This window comes from Theobroma cacao, chromosome 9 (assembly GCF_000208745.1).
Source record: "Theobroma cacao cultivar B97-61/B2 chromosome 9, Criollo_cocoa_genome_V2, whole genome shotgun sequence".
Classification (NCBI taxonomy): domain Eukaryota; kingdom Viridiplantae; phylum Streptophyta; class Magnoliopsida; order Malvales; family Malvaceae; genus Theobroma; species Theobroma cacao.
In genome coordinates, this window is record NC_030858.1 from 36,573,466 (window position 1) to 36,584,512 (window position 11,047).

Consider the following 11,047-nt stretch of genomic DNA (forward strand, 5'->3'; position numbering starts at 1 on the left):
AACTTAACACTTCTCATAAATGAACAAAACTTTTCGTAACGGTTGCTATGTGAAAATAATCTTAACAAATATGAATTTGAATATTTTATTTCTATTGATGGTAATTTATTGTGTTTTTTTTTAAATAACTAAAATCAAATATGTTATATTATAATTTGAACACAATAATAAATTAAATCTTAAAATAAAATGTCAACAAAGGTTAAATCCAATAAGCATCCACTCTTACATTTTCAATATTGACAAATGAAAGTTAAAATTCAAAAGTTTGTATTTTTCAAATTTAATAAAAATAAACAAATTTTAAATATATTTATTGATATTTAATTCTATATGTACATATTTATATGCATTTTTAAAAAAATTAAAAATTAAACCAACACTTCGAATAAGAGAATACATTCATTTATTGTTGAAAAAAAAATTATTCAAATGCATTTTGCTTAAATTTAGTTGGCGTTTAGTACTTTATAATGCAACGTAATTACAGTAATGTGATTACAAGTAATGTGATTGTAGGGAAGATAACATTGCAGTGTTTAGTATATAAGCAAAATAATGATTAAAATGCAGGAAATATAACATTGCAGCATTTAATTTACAAGTATTTTGCTGGGAATGTAATGTTAATTTTCAACATTATCCATATTTATTAAAATGTAAGTTTAATATACTTGTATTTTTATTATTAATTTTTATATAATACCATCTCTTAAATATATTTTTTAATGTCATATTTTTTTTTATTTNTTAATTTCTTTTACCTATATTATATAAAATTTAATTTGATATTTTATTTATTTAATTTTATTTCATGTTATAAAATTTATTTAATATTTTTATTTTAATTATAACGTTACAAAATGTTTTTAATAAGGTAACAAAGTTGAAAAGTAAAACTATCTTTAAAAATATTACAGAGTGCAATGAAATGTGATTGCATTAGTTTTGGACTGCAATCACATTACATCTTTTAGTTGTAATGTGATTGCATTGTAATCTTACATTGCAGTGATTTGTTGCAAAACAAACACTATAATGTAATTTAATTAGACACATTACAAGAAATGTGCTCTCACTTCTCTTATACCAAATGCTACCTAAAAATAAAGATACAGATGCGAATGGAAAAACATTATATACTTTTAAACATTAAAGAGAAACTTATCCAAAATCCGAACTCTAAATTAAAATTACCTAATTAAGGCAATAAAATCAGGTAATAAATTTATTCCTTAAAAGTTTACTATAAGATTGTGAGATACTATAGAAGGAAAATTTTTTGCACTAACAAACAGTGCCTTCTGAATCCCGAAATTCAGAAGCGGGAAACGAAAAATATTTGTAAAAGGCGCCCAAATTTATTCCTCAAAGAGAAACAAATTCAAAATAGTTCCAACTCGCTCCTCATTGGTTCATTCGAAATACACACGGATCGCCCCGAAATAATCTTCGACCGTCGATAAGTTTCCCATTTAACGGCTATCGTTCTCCACTGGCTCTACTCCAGCTCTTACAAAACCACCGCTATAAAATACACGAACATCCCATTATCCGCTCATCATCTCTCGTGAATTCCAAAATCCAGATCGGTCTTGCCAAATTCACTTCTTGAAGGGTAGCGGGTGTTGTCGGGGTCGGGTTGAACCAATGGATACCGGAGGAAAAGTGAAGAAGGGCGCTGGAGGAAGGAAGGGCGGCGGCCCAAAGAAGAAACCTGTTTCAAGGTCGGTTAAAGCTGGGCTCCAATTTCCCGTTGGAAGGATCGGGCGTTACTTGAAGAAAGGAAGGTACTCGCAGCGAGTCGGAACCGGAGCACCAGTTTACATGGCTGCCGTTCTTGAGTACTTAGCCGCTGAGGTAACTGAGAGTTAAATCATTCAATGATACATCCATTTGTTTTTTTTTTTGTTGAGGATAATTTTTAATTTTGATGAATTTAAATTTCGATTCAGGTTCTCGAATTGGCTGGAAACGCAGCGCGTGACAACAAGAAAAACAGGATCATACCAAGGCACGTACTACTCGCAGTGAGGAACGATGAGGAACTTGGGAAACTTCTCGCCGGCGTCACCATCGCCCACGGTGGCGTCTTGCCAAACATCAACCCTGTTCTTTTGCCAAAGAAGACTGACAAAGCCACAAAGGAACCCAAATCTCCATCGAAAGCCACCAAGTCTCTCAAGAAAGCTTAGTTCGATCAAGAAACTCTAATTTTTAGGCCTTCTTTTGTCCTTATTTAGTTGTATGTGATTACGGGGTCTTTAGGATTTTGGTTGTTAATGTGGATGTGTAGGTGGAAAACTGTTTCAAAGAAAATTTAAGATATTATTGTTAGACTCCCATTATCATGTATGTGATCTTCATGGAAATGAAACTACTTGTTTCTTTACATACTGTTTCAGTTCAATTCTTTCCTCTGCTTTCTGGGATTTTTGTATTGAATGAGATGCTTTGCTTATGCAGTTTAAAATTTCAAGCAATTTTTCAGTTGTTTGCACATGCTTGCATTTGATCCTTTATTCCATTCAGCTTATCCCAGTGTGCCTTTATTCCTCGCTTTCTGTTCTTGGTATCTTTTTCTTTTTCTTCCAGTAATTAAGAATGAATTTGGAGAAAAACAAAAGATTAATACCTTCTGAAGCTGTTTCGTGTTAATAATGTAACAGTGGAAAAGAAAAAAACAAATAAAAGTTTAAATAGTTTGGGGTTTGGGGCATTTGATTGGGTATTTCCCCAAACGCGGTCGTTTAAGGTTTCTCTAAAGTCTTTGGCGAGGCCGATGTTTGGAAGGAATAAAAAAAAAAAAAAAGAGGCTTTCACTTATGCCAATTGAACTGTGAACTGTGTAGCTTAGAGGCCCAATTCATACATTCAACATTTCAAATACAAGATAGGAACAGACGGCCAATTTCACTTCTATCCAGTTGTTTTGGTTTCAATTTCTTAGGTAATCCATCACCATACGATCTGAGATCTGCGGGTTTAACCAATGCCCCGCACAAGGGGCACCTTCTTTGCCCCTCAAACCACTCTGATACACAATCTGGGAAAACTTTCCCGTACTGATTTCTGAGCTTTTGCCCGCCGGCCGCCGCACTCACAGCGCTGAATAGCAAAAAGCATGCAGAGTTTAAACGGAGCCTTTCGTCTCTTTCGTACAATCCCATTGGCTGGGTCGCTTTCGGTTCGCAATTCTTGCTCCAAATTATTCGTTGGAGGTCTTGTAAAATTTTTTCTCCTCGTTTTTCTCTTTATCCAAACGGTGACATTTCTGGGCTCAAAAAAAAAAAAATCCAAAAAGCGGTTATTTACTATTTTGCTTCAATGCTACTATTAGATATTGATTCCTGAAAAGTGTTGGTAATTGCAGGGCTTTCTTATGATACAAACGAGACTGTTTTGAAAGATGCTTTCGAGAAACATGGTGAAATCATTGAAGGTAATTTTCTCGGATTCTTATTTTCTTGGTCGTATATTTGTCTTACGCCAGTAAAAACATGTTGAAATTTTAGCAGTTCAGGTTATTTGTCATCATGTGAGTGGGAAATCGAGAGGGTATGGATTTGTGCGGTTTGCTTCTGAAGCTGCAGCTAATGCTGCTCTTAAAGAAATGCATTCTCAGGTGAGGAAGTGATGAATTCATTAACTCAATTATTACCATACGTTTTTCTATCTAATATATGAGCAGTTTTGAGATTTTCATGTTGCATGTTATGTTTGTTTTTAGGTACTGGATGGTAGAAATATTCGTGTTGAGTATGCACACAAGGGATGATGATTGATGTTTTTCGACACAGGTTTGATTTCTTTGATGTTTGTAGGTATTGATTTCAGTCAATCAACGTAGGACAACTTGATATTATCATTGCCTTTCATATGTTCAATCAGTGAGAAACTTAGGGGCATATCAAATATCTTTGATGGATAGTTTCATTTGATTCACGAGATCTTTGTAACACATTTCAAATAAATCTCCTGAATCAAGATTTGAACCTACAACTAAACGGTTTTCTAAATCTAGTTCGTGTACTGATTAAGCAAGTGAGCAGCTCAACCTTTGAACATACTTCAGCGAGGAGGTGAAGAGCCAATATCTAAGTGCCAGATCTTTGATACAGAATAATCCACTTCAAGGAATGGGCCCATATCCATGGCCATAAATAACTTATAAACCAGTCTTGGAAGGGGTGGACAATTAACATATAACATACCTGTCAAGTTTTTTATAGATAAATACAATTGCTTTTGTCTGCCAGAGGCAGACTGTTGTAGATGGGGAGCCATTTTCTCTTTTTCCATTGGGTCATTGTGATTGAGTTTGTTGTTAGAGCACAAGTTACATTGGCAGAGCTTATATGCTTGACATGTGATGTTTAACCAATCCATCATTAGGACCATAATGAAAGTGTTTTAAAATTATGGTATAAGCTGCATTTAGTAGGTGTTGGCTTCATTTAGTAGAGACTATTTACCCAGCTTGTGCAACTCAACCTTGTAATCCAGGAATTTGGTGTTAGTGGGATAGTTGCTGTCCTTACATCCTTGTGATTTCTAATGAATGGTTTTTGCTCTTCATCATCATCAGCCTAGCAAATAGCAAGTGTCATTATTATTTTTATTTTAAGTGGCTAGGAAGCGGATCATATTTAATGTGTCTCTATTTTGATTATGTACTGTAGGTAGCTCTGCTTGCCTCAAAAGTTTGACTGAATCTTGCACGCCATGTTGTGATGCAAAATGAGGATATTGACGCTGCTGCCTCATGGACTGGTTAATTTAAGTTTGCAGGTTGAAATGTGAACAATGGATTTCTTTTTTCCGGAAACGTTATAACTCAAGAGTTTCCATTTCGCATGGGATCGGGGGCATCAATTTCTTGGGTCCAAAGGGATGAGTTTTCTTTCATGGCATAATGATCTCCAAAACTAGGAGTTGGCTTTCTGAGTAGAATGTTTGTAGCTTCCTACGCACTAGTGACAAACTTGACGCTGCTTTTTCAAGCGGGGGTAGTATGGATTAGGGAAATGGCAGCTTAAAAGCTAGTTCTTTCTTTTTATGTTTTAGCTATATTTGACTGTTTGAAGTTGTATTATTTAATTTTTAGCTCTGGCAATCCAAGTTTCAAGATTAGCACAAAGAAATGCCATATTGGCAAATATCTTGGCCAAATGGATGTTCCCATATGAATGATAAACTTTGCCTTTCACACTCATATGAATAATAAACTTTGCCATTCCAATGTGAAAAGAGACACAAATGATAGCAGAAGAATAGTCAATATTTTAAGATGATAATAACAATAATAATGTTTTCATTGCATGTTGAAAATATTCTTTTGCTCATCACTGCTGTAGTTACATTCTACAAGTACTTTTGTTCTCTAAGGTACTGAAGGTAAGATCTTATCTTACAAACTCTGGCTAAAGGAAAAGTCTGTGAAACAAATCCTTGCATTATTGAACGATGTATAGTAGTATTCTTTTTAGCTATCATTATCATTCTCTGAATTTTGACTGTTTGCGGATTCAACAAAAATCAACCTTCCGCGCACAAACTGTACAAAAAAAACCAAAGAAAGTAAGATAGGGCGCGCCTGCGAATCATACACACTGGTTAAAGCGCTCTTCACGACACATAACAAAACTAACACACTTACTCTAAAGCGGCACTAGGCAGAGTATTAATCAAATTTTGTTACAGAAAGCAGAAATTTCTTTCTGTATCACAACATATGCAGAACTATTTTACAGGAAATCAGGTTTTGTTTAACCCCACATTTACTCAACGTATCAGATGGCAAATCACCATTGTCATCAGAAAGAAGCACTATTACTTAAATCTACTCGAAAATTCTGTCCAAAATTCTGAATTTCAGATAATATTAGATGCAAAAAGAAGTGCAGTGAAGGTGAATTTAAGAATTACCCTGCCATTCATGGCTTTCAATGCCTTCTGTGCCTCATTCTCAGTTTCAAATGTAACAAAACCAAATCCTTTAGGCCTTTGAGTTTTGGGATCTCTGATTAGTTTGGCTACATACAAAAACAAGACAACACAATACAATAATCGGTCAAACTCTATGATTTTCATAGAAAAAGACAATCCAATACAAGAACCGGTTAAACACTATGATTTCCATAAAAAAAAAGGAAAATTAATTACCTTCTTTAACAACACCGAACGGTGAAAATAAAGTTTTAAGATCTTGATGGGTCGTGAAAAATGATAACTCTGCGACAAAGAGTAAGAATTAATTCCTTAAAACAAAACCCAAATTAATCACAGAGAAAGAGAAGGAACAGTAACTGTTAACGAAGAGTTTGCAGCCTAATCTCTTTGCCATCTGAAGATGAAGTGCGGCCCGCTCTTTACCCAATCAATATTTCTTAATTTTATCCTCAGATGAGGCCGCTCTGTTTAAAGTGTCAACCGTTTGCTGTTGTCATAATCCCTCTCAATTAGCGGCGGATGGAGAGTGGCGGTGGCGGATGGAGAGTAATGGTATGAATTTTAATTTTTTTTTAATTTCATATTAACAACATATGAATTTATGAAAGAAATTGTAGTTAAATTATTATTATGTATTTTTAATTGAAATGGATTTAGTAATCGATAAATTTGAAAACAAAAAAAAATATTAAGTATTGTTTAGTTTACGATACTTAATGTGAAAATTTAATGCAAATTTTTTATTTTATGTGATGAATTTAAAAATTTATATTTACATTGTTAATAAAATTTTATATCAAAAGTAATTAATTGTTTCTCTAAATCGAATTATTAACTCAATTTATGACTGTCATTGTTTTAAAATGACAAGTTTATTGGAGAAACTTTAGATTCAGTCGCTCTTCAAACTACCATTATATTCCTTTTTCCTTTTATTTGATTCTGAGAGCTTGGTTGATTTGGTTTTGTTTTTTAATTTAAAAGTTATTATAAAGTTTTTATAAAAAATAATAATTTTTAAAATTAAGCTAAAATTCTTTGATAAATTTAATTTTGTAAGCTTTTTTTTATAAGTTTTAATTTTAGTTAAAATTACCATAAAGACTATTTTTTTAGAGGATAATATTGTGGTTATTTTTAACAGATGAAGATATTTTTGAAATAAAAATAAAATTCTCATGTGTTTTTAAAAGAAAGAAAAAAAAGCTCTTCTTTGGAGCTTTTTTTTATAAAAAAATTTTGTTTAAAAAATTTATTTTTTAAGAGTTTTTCAAAATTTCTGTTTGGATTGACTTTTTTTTAAAAGATAAATAAATTGAAAAAAAATTAAGCCAAATAGGCACTAAGCTTTGTTTTCCTATATGAAAGAGAATACTGATCTTTCGATGCATATGGTGCCACCAAATGAATCCATCATGCATAACTTGCAGTAAAACAATGCAGAAGCTTACCCTTTTCCCTGCTTAATTGATAGTCTAACAAAAACTACTCTATGAGCATGTTTGACTTGGCTTTTTTTAATTTAAAAGCTATTATAAAACTCTTATAAAAAATAATAACTTTTAAAATTCAATTAAAGTTGTTTGATAAATTTACTTTTTATAAGCTCTGTTTTATAAATAAACTGTTTGGCAAAACAACTTATAGAAATTCTAATTTTAGTTAAAATTACCATAAAAGGTATTTAATAAATAACTTTTATTTATTATTAATTTTTTTGTTTAAAATACAAAAAATTAACTTTATTTTTTATCTATTTAAAATAAAATTTTCAAAATATAAAATTTTTTTATATTACATAAAGTTTATAACATAAAAAAAGAGATGAAAGAAAGTAAGTCGACTATTAAAACCCTTAACCCTAACAATGAAAGAGAACTCAAAAAAGAATAAGAGAAATATAAAGTGAGAGTAATAATTTAGAAAAATCACGTTTAGCTATTGATGTCCTTATCAACAAAGTTCACCTCCATGAACAATATTATCTTAACAACCATAATCAACAAATATTATCTCAATTTTCATCTAATTTATCTCAATAACCATTGGTCTATTTGATTAATTATTTTGATCATAATTATCAAATATTATATACATCATAAAAAAATTAAGAATAAATAAATATCATACAATTATCATATCAAACAATAAACTGATAAATATCAACTAATAAAGAGAGTTTTCAAAGTAAAAAAAAAGATAGAAAATAAAATGAAAAACAAAATAAAAAAAATACCTGAATGCAGTTTCGAAATTTTGAATATTTTTTTTTCTTAATTTTTGTAAGAGCAAAAAAAACCTACAATGATGATTTGCAGAAAGGGAGAGAGGAGAGAGAGATCGATTGGGAGAGAGAGTGAGTATTTTTTGAGAAAGAATCTTTTTAAGAAAAAATAGCTCTCTTAATAAGCTAACGTGTTTTTAAAAATAAAAAATAAAAAGATCTTAATTGGAGTTTTTTTTAGATTTTATTCTTTAAAAAAAAGTAGTTTTTTTTAAAAAACTTTTCACGAAATCCTATTTGACTCACCTTCTGCTTTTAAGCAGTAAATATGCTAAAAATAAATCAATCCAAATAGACACTATATCTATTTCTAAAGGCAATAACAGCTTTAGAGTAGTGACTATTGAAAGAATATGAGAAATGGTAATCTAAACATGAGCAAGTGACTCTTCGTACAAACTGTATGTTTATGAATCTTTTTTTTCTTGTCACTACACAAATGCTCAGCTAACAACAATTGTTGTAGTTATAATTCGTTTCAATGTAAGAATCTCAAGCCAAGTTCTAAACATTAACAACAATTGTTCACTACTAATCGTCCATTTAGAGTACTCAGTACTGACTGATGAGAAAAACTTTCTAAAAATTGCTAAACTAGCTAGAAAGTGAAAGGGAGAAGAAGCTAAATCCTACGAATAAATTACATGTTTTATTCTTTAGAATAATGATTGTCCAGGTCATTTCATTCCTTCACATATGGCTTCTCAGTGTCAACCAGAGACAGAGTTAGTCAAATTTTGTTAGGGGGGCCAAATACAGAAAAATAAGAGTTAAAAATTTTCAAAAACTAATATGTTAAATTTAATCAATAATAAAATATTGATAATAGAAATATAAAATTAAATATAAAACTATAATTGATAAAATATAAATAATAAAAAATGATATATAAGATTAATAATCAAAATTATTTAAATATTATATATTTAATATAATTTCATTTCAATTAAGTATAAAACGTAAAGCATATAAAAAAAATATTCAAGTTAATTTCCTCTTACATAATCAGGATTAATAAAAAAAATGACACATTGATGAAATTTTAAACAGCAATGTAACACTACAACTTATATTTGAGAACTATAAAATAATTTATTAATTTTTAAAGATTAAAATCATAAAAATAAAATCTACGTAACATAAAAAAAAAAATGTCAAATAGAAGGTAAATACCATATATTACATAGTAAAAAAGAAAGAAAAAAGAATATAGTTAATGATTTGTAGAAATTTGAGAAAAAAATTTATAACACTTATAATATATGAATAAATAGAATAAAAATAATAAAAAATAATAATAATATAAATTGAAAAAAAAATAAAATTGAGTGAGAAATGTGAAATCATTTTATTATTTATTATTTATATTAATTATTAAATAAAAAATTATTTTGAGGAGGCCATTAATAGAATATATAAAAAAGTTTAAAAATTTTTATATGTTAAGAAAAAAATTTTAAAAGTTATGGCCTCCCATCACATAAGGAGGTTCCGCCCTGGTGTCAGCACATAACATCTGCTTTCCATCCGAAAACAGCGGCTTCTTCCTGCACCAATGATTTCGAGTCAAAACCAACAAAAATTTATGTGCTAGTAGTTTTATTCGTAATGGAGTTCATATTGGAAAAACTATTTACAGATGGAGGAGAAATCTTTCTTCCCTTACTATTATGTTACAGCAATATAGAACATTATCAACCACCTATCTGCATCATAAAAGAAGAAAAGAAATTCAGACGAAAAAACAGAGTATACTCTGTTTATACTAACAAGAAGGGTATAAAATCACCACAATAAAGCAATAACCTTTCAGGGATTCAACTAAAGGAGATATAGTAAAAGTTCAAGAACATTAAACAACAAGTTTCTCACGATCAAAGAAAAATGATTCAACCAAAAAATGAAAAAGAAAAGCAAAACAATAACATCAAGAGTGAAGATAACCAAATTGGCATGGTTTCTTAGGATTTTAGGCTGCATGTTTCTTTATGCAAGAAGTAAAGACATGCAAATGACTCCATGTTAACTGAGAACATCGAAAGCCATACAAGAACAACGAGAACAGTTCAAGTATCACTAAATTAAAATAAAAAAAAGGACCTTTCTATTATCATTCTTGGTTTGCACAAGCAAAGAGTGATTCATTGGAACGTCCAAGAAGTGAAGGTGTGAAACTCCAAGGAGTTTCCCAGACCCAGAACTTTTAAAACACATGGAATCATGAAAGAATATGAACAAATCATGCAAACAAATGGAAGAAAGAGTTGTTACCTTGTAAATGTAGTTTTCCTTGGAGACAATGTGGGTGCTGCATTTGCGGCACACATAGAAACAAACATCTGGAATTGTATCAAACGTAGTTAAATTTGAGGATAAGGACCCCGATATTGCAATCTTGGACGATGAAAGATCTTCCAGAAATGAACTCAAGATGATATGTAGCTGTGTTCAAGAAACAATAATGTTGAAACCTGAAATTCTGAAAAAAGTTTCTTAAGGCTCTTGATTCTTGTGTTGTTTATACCAGTTTTTGACCTTCTCGAATGAGTTTAATAGATGAAGTTTCTTGGGTTTACTTTGAGATGAAGAGAAGTGCGGTTGTGAATTGTGAAAGAAAGTCGTGCAATGGGTCCTAAAGAGAGCATATTAGAGCAAAGGGGACAGTGAAGGGACTCACAGCCAAAAAAACAAAAAATGAAAGGAAAGGACAGAAATTTATTGTTGAATCTAAGGCTAAACATAGATAAAATCCTGACCTTTAACCTCATGCAACTGCAGAAATTTGTAGAACTAGCATTTTTGCATGATATT

The 11,047-nt window shown here is 30.7% G+C and overlaps 3 protein-coding genes across 3 annotated transcripts; 2 read left to right on the top strand and 1 right to left on the bottom strand.

Annotated features, from left to right (window-relative positions):
* LOC18590740 (histone H2A) lies at positions 1,457-2,394 on the top strand. The gene is made up of 2 exons (XM_007016436.2): positions 1,457-1,860; positions 1,956-2,394. The coding sequence occupies exons 1-2, from the start codon at positions 1,651-1,653 to the stop codon at positions 2,193-2,195; spliced, it is 450 nt and encodes a 149-aa protein (XP_007016498.1). The 5' UTR covers positions 1,457-1,650; the 3' UTR covers positions 2,196-2,394.
* Positions 2,787-5,236, top strand: LOC18590741 (glycine-rich RNA-binding protein 4, mitochondrial). Its single transcript, XM_007016437.2, has 5 exons — positions 2,787-3,221; positions 3,374-3,442; positions 3,519-3,625; positions 3,731-3,800; positions 4,683-5,236. The coding sequence occupies exons 1-4, from the start codon at positions 3,125-3,127 to the stop codon at positions 3,776-3,778; spliced, it is 321 nt and encodes a 106-aa protein (XP_007016499.2). The 5' UTR covers positions 2,787-3,124; the 3' UTR covers positions 3,779-3,800; positions 4,683-5,236.
* On the bottom strand, positions 5,292-6,511 carry LOC18590742 (cold-inducible RNA-binding protein). The gene is made up of 4 exons (XM_018127209.1): positions 6,310-6,511; positions 6,166-6,234; positions 5,929-6,035; positions 5,292-5,557 (listed from the first exon to the last, which is right to left on the bottom strand). Exons 1-4 carry the CDS (start codon positions 6,344-6,346, stop codon positions 5,486-5,488), a joined length of 285 nt encoding a protein of 94 aa, XP_017982698.1. The 5' UTR covers positions 6,347-6,511; the 3' UTR covers positions 5,292-5,485.